At 37.0% G+C, this 18,290-nt stretch overlaps 1 protein-coding gene across 2 annotated transcripts; it reads left to right on the forward strand.

Annotated features, from left to right (window-relative positions):
• Nucleotides 1–14,797: 14,797 nt before the first annotated feature.
• LOC149569068 (uncharacterized) lies at nucleotides 14,798–17,775 on the forward strand. Of its 2 annotated transcripts, none has more exons than XM_089821854.1 (4): nucleotides 14,798–15,268; nucleotides 15,373–15,482; nucleotides 15,868–15,968; nucleotides 17,396–17,775. In XM_089821854.1, exons 2-4 carry the CDS (start codon nucleotides 15,440–15,442, stop codon nucleotides 17,555–17,557), a joined length of 306 nt encoding a protein of 101 aa, XP_089677980.1. In that variant the 5' UTR covers nucleotides 14,798–15,268; nucleotides 15,373–15,439; the 3' UTR covers nucleotides 17,558–17,775. The 2 variants fall into 2 exon arrangements, with proteins under 2 accessions (XP_089677980.1, XP_089677981.1); XM_089821855.1 differs by having other exon boundaries at nucleotides 14,798–15,227.
• Nucleotides 17,776–18,290: the final 515 nt, after the last annotated feature.

An 18,290-nucleotide genomic window follows, 5' to 3' on the forward strand; every position in this document is an offset into this window, starting at 1 on the left:
GGTATGTTGAGTGTTGCATGGTCTACCGAAAGGCTAAGGGAGTTGCCACTAATGCAGGCCTCTACCAACCATTGCCTATTCCCCAAAGACCTTGGAAATTTCTAAGCATGGATTTTGTGGTGGGGCTGCCTAAAACCAAGCAATTTTTTTGATAATGTTTATGCCATTGTTGATAGGTTCAACAAAATGGCTCACTTTATGCCATGAAAAAACACTCATGATGCATGTTCCATTGCAAAGTTTTTCTTTAGGGAGGTAGTAAGGATACATGGCCTTCCTCTTAGCATTGTGTCTGATAGAGACACTAAGTTTATGAGTCATTTCTGGAAGACTCTTTAGCACAATTTGGGTACAAATCTATCCTTTGGATCTGCTTACCATCCTCAAATAGATTGGAAAACAAAAGTGGTTAATAGGAGCCTTCGAAACTTCTTGAGATGCTTGACCAAGGAGTATGGTCAGCACTAGGATCACATTATTGCTCAAGCAGAGTATGCCTATAATGATACTATAAATAGAACCACTCAAAAAAGTCCGTTTGAAGTAGTCTATGGATTCATCCTAGAGGAATTCTTGAACTAAGAGACATGAAGGCAAATGCAGAGGTTAGTGGAGTAGCTGAAGATTTTTCTCTTTCCATGAAGGAATTTTATGACATGGTAAAGCAAACATTGGAGTAGAATATAATGAAGATGAAGCAATGGGATGATGCAAGGAAAATAGATGTGCAATTTGTAGTTGGAGACTATGTCATGGTTCACCTTAACAAGAATAGGTTGTCCAAAGGGGAATATCACAAGTTATAGATGAGGAAGGTGGGACCCTGCAAAATTTTGGCCAAGTACGGAGCCAATGCATATAAAGTTGACTTACTAGTATATATGGGTTTATCCACTACTTTTAGTGTTGCAGACTTGGTAGCTTATAAGGGTCTTATTCAACCTTCCATTCTAGGAGGGCATGCAAATCTTCAAGGCCTTGTAGCTACCTTGCCAAAGCGGTCTGCACTCAAGTTGCAAGTAGAGAATATTTGAGCTCTAAAGTGGATAAGGTGACTAGAAACAACACTTACATGAAAAATCTTTTGAAATGGATTAGAAAGCCAAATAGTGAAGCCACTTGGGTTGTAGAAGGGGACTTCAAGAAGCATGGAATTGATCCTTCACTGGGGGAGTGTGGTGCATGAGCACCTAGGATTTAGGTCCTCTAGAATTTTAGCAAGAAAATAAGATTCTTTGAGAGACTGAGGAGTAGTCATTTCTAATTTTTGAGGTCCTTATACATGTGGGAAAACAATGAAATGCATTCTAGACAACTTGTTGCAAAATATTATCATTTAGGACAATTATTGCCAAAAGTTGTCTTAGAGGGCCAGTTTAGAGTAGGAGGGTAGCTAGGAGTGGAAATGGTCTAAATGAATTCCATGTTTTATCTGGAGTCAAAATGTTTAGTTTAATAAAGGTTAAAGTGTAAAAATGAAAAAATTGTCAATGTTGTAAAAGTTGCAAAATGAAAATTTTGCAATTTTCTTGTTCAAGAAGTTGCAAAAGTGGATGGAGAGGAAAAATAGGTTATCAACGAGAAAGATTTGGTTGAATCAGTTGCCAAATGAATTTTTAAATACCTCCAAAATCAAATGGAAGATATTAGAGCTGTAAGGAGTACGGATACCAATTAATTAATGGAGAAATATCGACATATTCAAATGAAAAAGAATGGATTTGATGACAATGTTGTTCAACTAGTCTACTATGTTTTTTATTAAGTTTTTTCATGCTTATAACTTAATTCTTACATTGGTTTTAGACTTCTAGGAATCTTTTGTTGCTTTCAATAAATGTTCTTGTGAACTGCCTGTTCATTGGCCAAAACTGAGGTAGACTTTACTAAATGGTATCTATCAACATTCCCCATGGTTGGAAACATCTAAAACCTTGAGAAATTTTAGTAGACACCTTGTACATTGTAACATAGAAAGGATGGAGAAAGAAAAGAAATACTATGAATTTTCCTTGGAAGCCCTAGGCAAGTTTGTGCAGTTATCAACTAGAAATTGAAACAAGGAATGTTGAAAACTTGCAAGGGTAAACTATTTTGAAGGAGTTGATGTATTGGGTGGTGGGAGCACAAAGGAAATGTGTTATGGTTGCAAGGAGAAGTGATTTAAGTCACATGTGAGTGAGAAAGAACAAATTTCCTCTAGAGTGTCAAGAAATGTTGCAAAACCCTAACAAACACTTGAAATTTGGGTTAGGGCATCTAGTGAACCTTGGAAAATCAAGACCTCAAAAATCTTAAAGGTCTTTGAAAAGGGTATCCAAAACTAAGATTAGTTGGGAGTCTTGTTAAGGAAAATTTAGCACAAACCAAGTTTTAGTCCAGCAGGAGGGGTAATTGAGGAATATTAGGCCTAGAAGGGATTTCTCTTGTTTTTGAGTGATCAAGTAGAAGCTATTGAATGAAATTGTGAAGATGGATGTAATCCTATCTTATACACCCTAGGAAGAGCCTCCAACCCTTGGAAGACAAGATAAGCCATAGGGAGACCTAGAAGAAGTTTTAAGTGAAGGATTTGATCAATACAAATCTACAAAACACTCGAACACCTGCATGTAAAAAACCTGTCATAGGATAAAAAGACAAGAGGAGGCAAGGGTTTTGCCTTAAAAATTATGCAAATGTATTCTCAGAAATGAAAGAGATAAGATAATTACAAAAGATCAATCCTTGTAAAAGGAGATTGAAACTCAAAACGGTAACCTAAAAAGTTACAAAAGGGAACCTAAAAGGCAAAACATATTTAATAATTACTAATTAATTATTAAATAGAGATGCAAAAGGTTCATAAAGTAAAATCTTAAGAAGGGAATAAAGAAAATTTAATAAATTAAATTAAATTAATGCTTTACTCTTACACCCCCCCTTAAGATGAGCAACAATGTAGCTACAAACAATGCAGAAAGAGCAAGGAAACTACAATGCAATGTTAAAAGAAAACTTGGGTCCCAACAATAAGGCCTAATGAGGCACCCAATCACAATTAAATCTCTATGAAAAGGAGAAATAGAGAAAACCCAGTGGAAAAAACTCTACTCCAAAAAGAGATAACAATAAAAAGAAGGAAGGAAGGATTCATCACTGAGACCCCCCAAGGACAACTTCCTTCACCCCAAGCATAGAATGTAGCTAAAGATACCGCAAGTATGCAAAAGGTTTGGCAAAGATGTTTGCAACCTACTCAGCAGTAGGAATGCACTCCAAGCTCAAGATGCCATCCTAAATGAGATGTCTGATGAAGTACATGTGATGTTCAATGTGCTTGATCCATTTATGCTCAATTGAGTTGCATGAAATGTGTATAGCACTCTAATTGTCACACCAAAGAAAGGTGGGACTGTTAGGAGAAAATCGAAACTCTGTCATCAACCATTGAAGCCACAAAACCTCCTAACTAGCCAATACAACTGCACTATATTCTGCCTCTGTAAATGATAATGTGTGAGCATGCTACTTCCTGCAAGACCATGTGATAGGACCAGAACCAAGACAAAATACAAAACCAAAAGTAGACTTGCAATCATCAATATCACCAACCCAATCTGAGTCTGTGAAACCAACAATGTGAGGAACTCTTGATGTGTAGTGAATGCCATAACATGTTGTACCTCTAATATACCTCAAGATACTTTTGGATTCTTGCTAATGATTCACATGAGGATCATGGGAGAATCAAGAGACAAGTCCAACTACAAAGGAAAAATCTAGACATGTGTTTTTATGTACAACAAACTACCCACAAGCTATCTGTATGAGTGGAATCCACTATAGTAGTAGAGCAAGTGGTAGATAAAACAACACCTAATTGAAAAGGTGTGGGGGTAGGCTTGTAATCAAGCATGTCAAATATTTGAAGCATATCAAGAGCATACTTCTGCTGGAGTATGGCTATCCCAACTGAAGACTGAACAACCTATAGGCCCAAAAAATAGTGCAGAAGTCAAAGATCTGTCATCTCAAACTGCTCTCTCAATGCTTGTTGAACACCTTATATCATAAAGACTGAGCTTCTTGTGATTATGAGGTCATCAACATAAAGCACAAGTATCAATAAGTTAGCCCCATGACGTTGAATGTAAACCATAGGGTCAGAATGACACTGAGTGAACTATGAAGCAAGAAGGAATCCATCTTCTCATACCAAGCCCTAGGGGCCTATTTGAGACCATATAAAGACCTCCAAAGCCAACATACCAATGAAGAGTCCTACACAAAACCATGAGGCTACTCCATATAGATCTCCTCATGAAGGTCTCCATGCAAAAAAGCACTCTTCACGTCCATCTAAAAAACTATCCATCCTTGTGAAGCTGCTAGAGAGAGTACAAGGTGAATAGAATTCATCTTGGCAATAGGGGCAAAGATCTCAGAGTAATCAATACCCTCAACCTATAAAAAATCCTTTGCAACAAGACATGACTTGTACCTATCAATAGAACCATTTGCAGCATACTTTGTACGGTACAACCAATGACATTGAACCAACTTTCTTCCTTTGGAAAGAGGACAAAGATCCATGTGTGGTTCTTCATCAAAGAAGATTACTCCTCATCCATAGCCCTATCCCACTTTGAGTGTCTTGTCACTAGTGAAAAACATTGAGGATCATCTAAAATGGCATGACTCAAAAGGCCATTACCTATAGTTTGAGAATGAGTGTGATGGGCATCTATAGGATCACCTGCCAAAGGTCTAGCTACATCAAAAGTATCACGAGCCTACTTGGGCACTCATGGAACATCTAGTGGACGTGGTGAAGGGGGATCAATATCAAGATCTTCCTCAGAGGATGCATAATCATGTAGAGGAGTAGAGGAAGTACTGGGTAGTGAGGAAGAAGCTAAAGATGGAGGATCCATCAGAGAATAACGCTTATCAAACTTAACATCTCGCTGAAACAAGACACTCTAGAATTAGGATCAAATAAAATGTACACCTTCACATCCTCATAGTAGCCAAAAAAAAATGAGTGGTTAGCTCTTCTTCTTCATGGCTTTCCATTGAGCATCTGGAATAAATGCCTAAGCCTCACCACCAAAAATGCGAAAAGTAGAAATATCATGCTTGACATGATTCCAAGTCTCCTTAGGAGTCAAGTGTTGCAATGTGTTGTGAGGCATTTGATTCTAAATATAGTTGGCACAATTGATAGCCTCAACCCAAAATGAAGAACTCATAGGATGAGACTGTATCATACAATTGACCATCTCTCATAGTATCCTGTTCTTTTTCTCTACAACCCCATTCTGTTGAGGTGTATAAGGAACAAATAAGTGATGATGTAAACCATGCTGAATGCAAAAATGTCTGAAAGACTATTCACATATCCCCCTCCATTTTTAGTGCATATACACTTGATTGAAAGACCAAACTGCTTCTCCATAAATGCATTAAAGATTTGAAATAAATCAAAGACATCGGACTTGTACTTTGAAAAGTAAACCCATGTGCATCTAGAGTAGTCATCAATGAAGGTGAGCACATATCGAGCAACTAAAAAAGATGGAGTGAGAAATGACATAAGATAACTATGTATCAACTCTAATGGTGTCTTAGCACATGTGGATCTACCTACTGGAAAAGGATCTTTGTGATGTTTGCCAAGTGCACAACCTTGACACACACCATCAGTACAAGAGATCTGAGGTAATCTAATCACTAGCTCTTGTGTACTCATCTATTATAGATATTTGTAGTTGACATGGCCAAAAACCTCATGCCAAAGCTTTCTCACTATGTTTGCATAAGCAATGAGAGAAATACCTATAGAATTAGGGCTCTCAAAGCCATCAAATTGATATAAGTGAGACTGAAGATCAACACTCCATGTAGCAATAACCAAGTCAGGATCATGGAGGTCTCGAATAACCACATCGTGAGGTGAGCACTCAATTGTCTTTCCAAAGCATGAATAACAAATCTGAAAGACGGATAGGAGGTTCAGAGAAATGGCTAGAACCAAGAGAACATCCTGTAGTGAAGCACCTTCTAAAGAGATAGTTCCTAAACCTATGACTGAAAGATGAGAATAATCACCAACTACAATTTGTGTAGTAACACTCTCAACAAGTGAGGTAACCAAATTAGGTGAATGTGTCATATGATGGGAAGCTCTAAAATCAAGAATCCAAGAAGTTGTGGAAGACAATGCTCGTGCAGAAAGAGCATGTCCTTTCCTTGTAGGTGGAGGTGGAGGCTTCAAAGAAGCAATACTAGAATAGTGCATGGCCTCCTCTAATGCCTAAAGACTTTTCCAACACCTGGAAACTGGATGTCCTTCCTTGCCACAAAAACTGCAAGGTTCACCTAAGTACTTCTTAGTCTTGGAGGAAGACTCACCAAAATTAGAAGTATTACCCTTCTAAGAGGGCTTCCGAGAATCTAATTTGGGAGAAGGCTTGGAGGAACTCTCATTGCCTACTAAATCTGACTTATGCTTCAGTTTTTGTTTCAGCTTTCTTATAGATGACTGAGCTACCAATACCTTCATCTTAGAACCATTCATAGTATCCAACTATGTAATCTTTGACTGCTCTCTAGTCAAGGATCACAAAAGACCTCAAAAGAAGGCATAAAAAATCTATTCCCCAAAGCATCTTTGGTGAAATAGAATGTGGAAGCAAATATCTGAAAATTCCCCCAAAGCTTAGAGAGAATCAAATAGATGCACTCAACTCAATCTTCATCTTTCCACAACTCTGCAACATAGATCTTTGTTGATTAAACTTCACCAGGAATTCATCAATAGTTAGAAAGGAATCTAGCACAAGTGAGGTAAGATCTGCCTCTATCTAAAGTGCCCTAAACTCATTCACAGTACCAAACAAGCCATGAAGCTTGGTCCACAATGCTAGAGGAGTATTGCACCCATCCAAATGAAACTGTAGATTATTTGATACCTATAATGCAGTCAATCCAATTACCTGATCCATTTTGTTTTGATGTTGCATAATCTCATAAGGCCTTTGAAAAATAGGTTGCACGACATCTAAACATGACCACAACCCTTTTGACTAGAGAATTCAAGTTATCGAGGTCTTCCAAGTGTGGTTATTGTGAGGGGTTAGAAGTTCTAGAGAAGAAGTGGTCTTGACCATTGTTTTAAAAAGGGTTTTTCAAGTTTTCTGATATACTGATATAATAATAGAAAATAATATAAAAATGCCCCCCACAATGCAATAAATCGAACCCCAACTTACAAATAGATATCGTAAATGAGAGAAGAGCAAAAAGGCTTCAGATATGAATCACAAATACCTGGTATAAAATACTAGTAAAATGACAGAGAATCTGGAAAGTTCTTGAGAAGAGATTTTTGGCACTTTTTTCGAAATGAAAAATGGAGCTATAACAAAGAAGTTATGCCTACTAGAAGATAAAAGTCATCAACAAACTTCAAGTGACAAAATAGGTATCAATCTGCAGAAAAAAAAACCCAAAAATTCCTTCTCCATCGTCTCCGTCTCGAAACCAACTTTTCGACACTTTTTTTGGATTGAAAAAAGACCCCTATATGCTCAAGATATCGTGAAAAAAGTAGTAGGGCCCCCAGAAGAATACAAAATTATTATTATTATTATTATTTAAATAATTTTAAAAAACTTTTAAAAATACCACTGAGTGAAGTGGTGGCAAAGTGGCATCCGGGTAAAGGAGGGTGACGGAGGTGGAGCGTGACTGAGGTGGGTTGTGCTACAACGAAGAGGAGGAGGCCCGCCGGGGGCTAGCAATGTTGGAGCCATAATGGTCTACAGGACTGCTGGCAGTTATCGAGACCATTAGCGGTTTCGGTGATTGCTAGCTAGTTTTTTAAACTGTAGTGGCTGGAAAACAAAAAAATTGCAATTTTTTATATTCTGCATCTCGGATTGTGTGTAGAGGTCATACGACCCTACTGTGCAAAATTTTTTGCCTCCAAAATCAACGTTGTCCAAAATGGACAAACTTTATATGGAAACAAAGGTTTTAACACCTTCTGAATCCATCTGTTATGTCTGTTTGACCTCAACTTGCTCTAAAAATTAGTGATCCCCCTCTTTTCACAAAAAATACCCAAAAAACTTCAGATCTATTCTGTCAAACCCCCGTTCTCCTTTTTCTCCAAATAATGAACAAGCTACAATAGATCTGGCTCTAATACCATGAAGGTTTTGATTAATACAAATCCACAAAGCCCTCGAACACCTGCATGTAAAAAACTTGTCACAAAAGAAAAAGATGAGAGGAGGCAAGGGTTTTGCTCTAAAAATTATGCAAATGTATGAAATGTCCCTTTACTGGTTTTGTATGATATTTCCAACCTCTAATCAGATCTTTAAAACCAAACAACCAATATTACAAAGATCCACCAATTTCTCAAATAAACCCAAATCGGGTATGTCTGAAATAGTGCCAAAAAACTTCACAACTTCACAAATTATTAATAAATCTGAAAATGGATATTTTTATAGAAATTTAAGCAGCATAATGGCCTACAAAATGAAATTTCCAGATTTGTATAGCCTTTACACAAAAGCTCACAAATGTAGGACAAAAACAATGCTCATCGGGCTCCCGAAATTAACACAAAAATACCCGAAAACACCACAAAAACACTAATAATCTATCTCAGAAGTTTAATCACATCCCAATACATATATTCAACTCTATTTTAGCATCTTAAAGTCTAAAATACAGCAGCAACCCAAACTGATATGAAATACTCAACTGAAAACACCAAACTCATACCAAAAAACACACCCGAAAACTCACAAATCTGCACTGTTCAGCACAAAGACAAACTCTACATGAGCATGCACATGGAATGGCTTCAAACTCCCATCCTTAGCCTTCCTAGAAACCTAAAAACTCCCATTCTTGGGTCTCCTTCTTCACAGGTTTGGCAGCCTCTGAAGAACAACAAAGCAATGCGCAAAAATAAAGTTCTGGAATGAGCCCAAAATGCCTCCAAACCCCTTAAAAGAGGGCATAACCCTAACTCACGTCCAAGAGGGGTTAATAAAACATATTTTAATTATAATTTTCATTTATTAGTCCATTAGCTCCCAAAGATTATCCCCTTTTTTTTGAAACTTCACCTTTTTGGGCCTGCCTGCCTTAGAAAAGATTATTATTTTTAATTATTTGAAAAGGGGACATGACAAGTCCTCCCCTTCCAAATATTGCTTGTCCTCAAGCAATGGCTAAACAATAAACCTATCAATCCACTTGGATCCCAAATATAGTCATGAAATATACTATTGTCAATTAACATAGGCTCCTGCAATATCCTCTGCAATATGACCAAGAGGAATCCATAATCAAACTAACAATTACTGCTCAACCAAACTCCAAAGTCACAACTTCCACAGTCAGAAACCCACGAGACACAAACTCTTAGAACATCAAAACCCAAGTAAAGTGGACAAATCAAACTACCAACATAGTAAATACCATCAACGCATCCCACTAGCCTATATGGAATGTACAATCCAACTCTGCAACAATGGTGAATGCTCCCGAATGAAACTATACCAAGTATGGAGAATCCACACACTGTACAACTCCTACAGTCAACACAACTCTGCAGATCACTGACCACTATCTCATAAGCATAACTCCCATATACCCCTGATGGTGAAAAGCCATCACAAGATAAACAGTAAGAAATGGAACCCAAACAAAATTTGTCTGCCATCAACTCCTCAACACAAGGATCAAATGCTAACTGATGTACATACCTTGCAATATAATGTTGATAAATAAAACCAACCTCAGTCAATAGCTTACTATGAACAATTGATACAACCCACTGTGACTGATCACCAGCTAAGTCAGGAGATGTCATAGCCAAAGGAGTAGAATCAATAACAAAACCCGCTGAAGCATCACTCCAAAACTCCTGCTCTAAGTCATGTATTATCAAGTTGTAAACTGTAGAACCTATCACCATGTTGTGCCCATCACGACTCTCATCCCGAGGCGTCAAACTATCCCATAACTGATGATAAGCACTAGGAACCAAAGTACATCTCTGTATCATCATCTCATCAAGATGGTCATCAAAGGTAAATTGATGAGCATACTTCACAATGTAATGCTGATAAAATGCGCCAATCTCAGTCAGTGGCTTAGACTGCAATCCAGATGTAACTAACTGCAATCGATCACTAACCAAGTTGGAACTGACTACTACCTCTGAAGTCATCACTAAGGGAGTAGTATTACTAGCAGGAACCATGTCAACTATCGGCTCACCATCATCACACATGGTCTTTGATATAGCATCTCTAGTCTTCGTGCCATTAGTGCTAGAGGTCACCACCATGTTAGGCATACCACAACAATCTGCTGCAGCACCCAACTCAACTGAACCTGACTCTAGTGGGGATGAACCTGATATGCCAATGTTAGTATCAAGGATGGATGCATCCCCATCTCCACTATCTTTGACAATCTCGACCATGGACATCCTCGGATCATCAGACACCACAGCTTGTGACTGTACAGAATCTAGTAAAGACTGTAGCTGCTCTAACTCCATGGTCACCTTAGCCAAATGAAACTGTGACTCCTTAAAAGCCAACTGTGTACTCTCAAGAATCTTAGAAGTCACCTCAAGCTGCTCAGTAAGCTCACTCACCTCATCTTCCTTGGCCAACAATGCATCATATGCTGTACTGCCCCACTCCATAAGATAATCTCTATTGGCTACCAACTGCATATAATCCTGTCTCAGAATCTTGATAGCCTCCCATAAAGAGTGGAACTCTGTCAAGGAAAGATAGCTGCCTCCCTGCTCATCACTAGTAGGAGAACCCCATCCATAAACTGCTAACAATTGACGAGCAGCATCGAAATGTTGGCAAGCGATAGCAATGTCTCACTCACTAACTCTCAACTAATTAGACACATGATGGCACTGACTTGACTGTCTCCTACAAACCTCCTCTAATGCACTGTCTAAAGGAGTATCCTCAAAGTTACTAGTCTCTAGATTATTACCATCCATATCCTATGAATCAACTCTAAAGCTCATATCAACAAATGGAGTATCAAAAACTATAGCATTGTTGTCCAACTCCTTTGTACCCAAAGAAACTAAGTTTTCAAAACTGCCCACTGCATCCTCCTGGATGTCATCAATGCCAATATGATCCTGGGACTCATCTGTACACACTGCCAAATATGAAAGATCATCAACACATTCCAGCAAGTATGGTCGACTGGATATATGAACAAAGCCCAACACCGGTGTATAAAAACTAATACCAGCATCAGACAAGCTGCTGGCACAAGAAAAGACAACATCGTGCAATCTGGTAATCAAATCCATGATAGCACCCAAACAAACACTGCTACCAAAAAGTGTTAAAGATCTCCAGTCAACTGAATCCCAAATGCCAATATAACAATCTCGAGTCCATATTTGTAAACTAGAATCAGCTGGTAACTCAAGAAAAATCCTCACCTGAGTAATATTACCAATACCAACTAACTCCACATACCTATCATGATGAGATAATGAAGTCAAAATACTATCTTTGTTCACTTTTAGCTAGCTCGACAAATCATGTGAAGTACTACCAGCCTCAACCTCATGTGTCGAAGCATCTAACTGTGCCTAGTACTCTTTCTCAGCAAAGTCATGAATGCTCAATGTCTACTCATCTCTAACAAGTATCTCACCATCATGCACAACAACATCCTCATAATCATCATCTGAACCCACTACGCTGTAGTCACTACCTGTTGTAACTATACCATCCTGAATACCTGTGACATCATCCTTTGATGACCTGTATACAATTGTCTCAATTTGAGTATCAAGTTGACCATTACTATCAATCTGTGTAATATCCTTTCTCACTACCTCCTGTGGTAGAGTAGAATCTGAGACCTCAGCCTGGCTATGAGCTAGTTTCTCAAACTCCTCATGCAAGTTCATGGTAATTGTCTCATCTACCCTGTGAGACAATCTGCTAAATAGAAATCCAGTCAACTTATCCACCTTAGCTGGGTCAGACAACATGTCATTCATTATACGGTGCTGCTCAACCAACTGTTCAGACATGTCATGGCTTATTTTCCTAAGTTTATCTTGAATGTCTAAATAACCATCCTTTCTACTGTTCTGACTCTGGATATCAATTATCCAAGATTGTGTCCTCTGAGACTCTATACTATACCTGTCCATTCTGGATAAAGTAGAGTGTAACCCCAATAGGTTATAACTTCTTCAAACACCAAGAACTAACATGCAATTGATTAGAAGTAGCATGCAACCATAGATTTTGACATGCAGCTGATTAGAAGCAACATGCAACCACCAAATTCACCAAGAACTAACATGCAAATGATTAGAAGTAGCATGCAACCATAGATTTTGACATGCAACTGATTAGAAGCAACATGCAACCACCAAATTATGACATGCAAGATCTGGGTAGTTGTCAAAACTGACATGCAAACTTCTACAAACCCTCAGGCTGGCAAGATCATGGCTCTGATACCACTGAAATGTCCCTTTACTAGTTTTGTATGATATTTCCAACCTCTAATCAGATCTTTAAAACCAAACAACCAATATTACAAAGATCCACCAATTTCTCAAATAAACCCAAATCGGGTATGTCTGAAATAGTGCCAAAAAACTTCACAACTTCACAAATTATTAATAAATCTGAAAATGGACATTTTTACAAAAATTTCAGCAGCATAATGGCCTAAAAAATGACATTTCTAGATCTGTATAGCCTTTACACAAAAGCTCACAAATGTAGGACAAAAACTATGCTCATCAGGCTCCCGAAATTAACACAAAAATGCCCGAAAACACCACAAAAACACTAATAATCTATCTCAGAAGTTTAATCATGTCCCAATACATATATTCAACTCTATTTTAACATCTTAAAGTCTAAAATACAACAGCAACCCAAACTGATATGAAATACTCAACTGAAAACATCAAACTCATACCAAAAAACACACCCGAAAACTCACAAATCTGCACTGTTCAGCACAAAGGCAAACTCTGCATGAGCATGCACATGGAATGGCTTCAAACTCCCATCCTTAGCCTTCCTGGAAACCTGCAAACTCCCATTCTTGGGTCTCCTTCTTCAAAGGTTTGGCAGCTCTGAAGAACAACAAAGCAATGCGCAAAAATAAAATTTTGGAATGAGCCCAAAATGCCTCCAAACCCCTTAAAAGAGGGCATAACCCTAACTCACGTCCAAGAGGGGTTAATAAAACATATTTTAATTATAATTTTTATTTATTAGTCCATTAGCTCCCAAAGATTATCCCCTTTTTTCCGAAACTTCACCTTTTTGGGCCTGCCTGCCTTAGAAAAGATTATTATTTTTAATTATTTGAAAAGGGGACATGACAATGTATTCTTAGAAATGAAATAGATAAGATAATTACAAAAGATCAATCCTAATAAAAGGAGATTGAAACTCGAAAGGGTAACCTAAAAAGTTACAAAAGGTAACCTAAAAGGTAAAAGCTATTTAATAATTAATCATTAAATAGAGATGGAAAAGGTGCATAAAGTAAAATCTTAAGAACGGAATAGAGAAAATTTAATAAATTAAATTAAATTAACGCTTTACTCTAACAATAAGCTAGTAAAGCAAGCCTATATTGGTAGGTTGGTCTATTGGCAAATTATCTCTTAATGATTAGAGATAATCCTTTGCGTAGGTAGAGTGTAACTAAGGAGTGTGCATCATTTAACTACACCTTAGACTTTTCCTATCAAGTTATACTCCTAAGTATGAATTAAAAAGGAGGACTATTAGAGTGTAGTGTTTACTAACCCATACTTAGGCTTAAGTCACACTAAGTAGGTAGGTCTAACTTAGCCTTAATATTAAGGGTTAAGTTCACTCTTAAGGTTACACACTTTTTGTCTCATGACATGTGCACACGTGAGATTAGAGACTTTGTCATCTCGCCTCATTGAGGTTTGAGATATTCCTCACTCCCCCATGGGAGGTTACAAATATTTGTCCATCACCCTCCACATGTGCACACGTGTCATTCACATTTGAAGTTTAGTCATAATAAATTTGCAACTTCTAACTTTACAACCATCTTGTACACATTGAGTGTTCTCATTTGTTAATGTAACATATATTCTAGCTTTTAACTTATTTGATGTTTATGATTGTTATTTGATTTAATTCTAGTTGATAATTATGTTGGTGATTATTTGGTTCTCTTAAATCTTAACTTCTCCAATAAATATTGTCCCAAGAAACTAAAAGTATCTTTTTCTTTTTATTGTCGAAGTATTCTTTAGAGATATGTACTTCTATAATACGTACATATATGTATGTAAATATAAACATATATGTATATATTTATTAATAAAATATTTAAATATACATATTTTAGATGAATGTATATTTTTATACACTTTTTTCATATTTGCCTTGATTTCTTTCTATTCCCTCTTTCACTTCGTTTTTATTCTCCCAAATCAAATTTCCTTCCTCTCCCCTAGATTATGTAAGATGATTTAGATGATTTCAAATTCACTATTACAAGGTAAAAAGATGGAATCTTCAATATATAAAATTTATTCAATTACAGAACCTGACAAGTAGCCGTACAATGATCACATTATCAATTTAAACTTTTCATAAATAAAATATTATTTTCATTAGGTACATACGCAATGCAAATCCTCATTACATAGCGAATATCTAGAAAAAAGGTTTCCTTACAAACTAAAACTACTCCTTTATTTAAATACACGGAAATTTGGAAATTCGTAAGCGGGCATTTGTCTCTGTAATTTTACAGGAAGCATCGCGACAAACCACGAAAAAGTTTGAAGAAACAAATTCATCTTGCAGTGAACCCACCAGATCATCCATTGATTTCTTTTAGGAGTTAGTAAAGTAAAACGGTAATCAAATGGACAAGCGGACAGCAAATCTGAATCAATCCTGCATCATCTTGTAGGGCCGCAACAGAATCCAACAAAAATCTGATCACAAGCAAAGTAAACCTAAAAAGTAGCAAGCTAGGTACCGAACAAGATAAAAATCCAACACAAATGATGACTAGCAGAGTTAGCATGCGTACTAGATTCTCTCCACTGGGAAGAAGCCGCTAGTTGACTCTATATTTAGAGGTTTTTGAAAGATTTAGAGTCGCCCGCTTTGTCATGGCCGGTGGGTATTTGGAAGAGGCGCCGTTCTGCTCTGTTTTAGAGGTTTTTTGCTCTGTTTTAGTGGTTTCCTGAGCAGTTAAGCTCTTGGGTATATGTTTAGAGCAAGAAACCTTGTCTATTTAAGTGATTCTGAGGGTTTGTTGCAGAATAACGGAGTTTATGCATTTTTCTTTTTCTTGGAATCCATGAGATTGGCTGCCCAAGGAGGGCAAAATGGAGTCATCTCATTGTGCTTCCGTTGAAGTAGATGAATGGGGTGAGGAAATCTTCATGTTTTTACAGGGCATTTTTTTCTTTGATTGAAAGCACTAGTTGGGCACTTTTGGTCTGTGATAATGTGCAAGAAAAAACCCTAGTTTAGTTTCTCTGGTTACCAAAATAAAAGAGACTTAAAATAGCCATCCTTTCTTTCTTCTTCCCCTACTGAAATGTTTTCCAAATTCCAATATATGTAGTACTGAAGTTATGTTTCAATGGTGTATTGATTTTATAAGGAAATGCTTCAGTGATTTGTTTTGTGGTCTCTTTCAGAGGATACTTCAGTCTCTGCATTATCTGGAAGTGTTAATTGTTTGGTGAGAGTTTTATTTGTATGCTGATGGATTTGGTATACATATTGAATGTGGTATTGGCCTTTGCAGATGCTGATGGTTTTGAGATTCCAAGTCTGAAGCTTGCCAATTGTATCTCGGTGAAGGATGATTCAGTGGCAGCTAAGAGTTCCACGTCCTCTTCTCAAAAGGTGAGAAAGGTCTTGGATTAGGATTTTTAAGGATTTCTATTGTTTTATATTTTTGTGATATCGGCTAATGGATTCTTGAATCGAATTAGCAGTCTTAGTTTTATGTTTCTGGGTTTCTGTGTATTTCACATTATGGAAGAATTATTTGAGGAAATGCTAAACCTTGGATTGTTTATATTGGGAAGGATTCATTCCAATTCCAAGCCCATTCTAGTTAAAACCAGATCTCCCACTGTGAAGGACGACTTGAGCTTCAGGAGTTTATTAACAATATTAAAGATGAACTGCTCAAAGCTTTTTTATGGCCTTCTCTGTTGAAGGTTTTAAACCGGGGAGGAATGATTTCCATCAGAACTGTGCTCTTTTTTTAATTCTACTGTATATATGCCAGACCTTTATAGTTTGCATTTGGAGTGTTTCTCTCTGAGAGCATTTTATTCTAGGCCAACTCTCTCCTTGTGTAAGCTGAATTGATATTTAGGATTTTAACTTGCATATTAGAGATGTTACATACAAAAGTTAGTATAAGTTTTTTACAGTGCATTTTGAAAAGAAAAGAAAATTTTTGAATTTGTGTTTTTCTATTTTTAATGTGACTCATGACACTGGTGGAGCATGTCCAGTGAAATACGGGGATTTGCATCCCCTTCCCAATGTACCCATCTCTGAGACATCTTCTATCGGGTATTTAAGTATACTCACTCTCACCATTCCTCAATTAAGCTGCTGCTGGGATGAGTACTTGAATTTCTATTTGAATTTTGATTTTTGAATCTCATTATTGAGTATTAAATATGTTTCTATGTTGAATGTTCAACGGTTCTAGTTCTTATTGTAATTTTGCTATGTTCAAGTATTTTAATTTGATATGTATGCTGAAACATCATTTCATAACTAGCATTTCTAATTTTATATGTATACTATATAACACCCTTTTCTACCCCATTCTCCCCTTCACTCCATCCCTGGTCAACCCCCACTGTCCCGAAAATGAAGTCCATTGTCCCCCATTCCAGCATGCTGTTGTCTCGACATACCCCAATACGTTGGTGGGTGGTTGGAAGGAGTTGTTCCCAATTGAACTGGGCCCTTAGCCCTTCTAAAATTATGTTAATTCATTTTTATAGCTTAAACTTACATTTTGTGGTGTGCATGAAAATTGCAATGAAGCAATATCTTGCTATCTTCAACTTCTCTGTTTTTAGGCAACGCCTTCCATGTTGTCTCTGGACATTTTTATATACATTTTTCCCTGTCCTGCCCATTCAGTATCAGTCCACTCCCAAATAAATTTCTGAAGGTTAGAATGTATGTGGGATGTAATGTGGGTCGACAAAGTGGGCTATTCATTGGAATACATTGAGCTTTTGTCTTAAGAGATTGACAAGATAATGTGAAGGAATTTTTTTCTAAATTTCTTTTGACAGATAATCAGTAAAAATGAGAAAATCTACCTTGGACCACATTTGGCACCGCCTTCTCAAGTGAAGCAGCACGAAGGCAAAGCAAGTGGAAAGAAACAAGGGTATAAGCAGAAGCCTACTGAAGGTGACAAGCGAGGATTGCCTTGGGTCACAAGAATGAAATAAAACATTTATGAGACCTAATGGAGAACAGTCGGTTGGAGTATTCCATTTGAGTGCCACCAAACAGAATGTCTGACATAGTATGAGTGATTTTGATAATAGTCTATAGAAAAGTCTTTTTGACTATGTTTCAAGAGAAACATATGAGCATGGACACAATCCTGATGTTATCGCATTTATCAATTGAAATGGGATTTTTCCTCTCTCATTTGTACACAATATATGATGGTGTTTAATTGCGTCTTTTTTGTTATCTATAATATTACCCTGTAAACTTGGAGCCCTGCATATATAGCTGCAAACTAAATAAGCAAAGTGAAAAATCCATCTACTAGCTTACGAACAGCTTGCATGACTTTTAAAAAAGAAATCCTTACTTTCATGTACAAGAATTTAAGAATCCAAGGAAACTGTTAATGAACATTCCTTGAGAGATTTTTAACTAGCCCTACTTCATAACCTTAATTCCTTTTTGTAGTTTACTGTACTTTTAATGCTCTACATTGTTAGAGTGGATAATGCAAATTAGTAATTATTTCTTATGCTTCTCTTTAATGCCAGCAGCTTCTATATTTATATTATTGTGCAGAGCTTGCATGACTTTTAAAAAAGAAATCCTTACTTTCATGTACAAGAATTTAAGAATCCAAGGAAACTGTTAATGAACATTCCTTGAGAGATTTTTGACTAGCCCTACTCCATAACCTTAATTCCTTTTTGTAGTTTACTGTACTTT

Source organism: Cupressus sempervirens, chromosome 3 (assembly GCF_028749045.1).
Source record: "Cupressus sempervirens isolate cs-2001-9-10 chromosome 3, ASM2874904v1, whole genome shotgun sequence".
Classification (NCBI taxonomy): domain Eukaryota; kingdom Viridiplantae; phylum Streptophyta; class Pinopsida; order Cupressales; family Cupressaceae; genus Cupressus; species Cupressus sempervirens.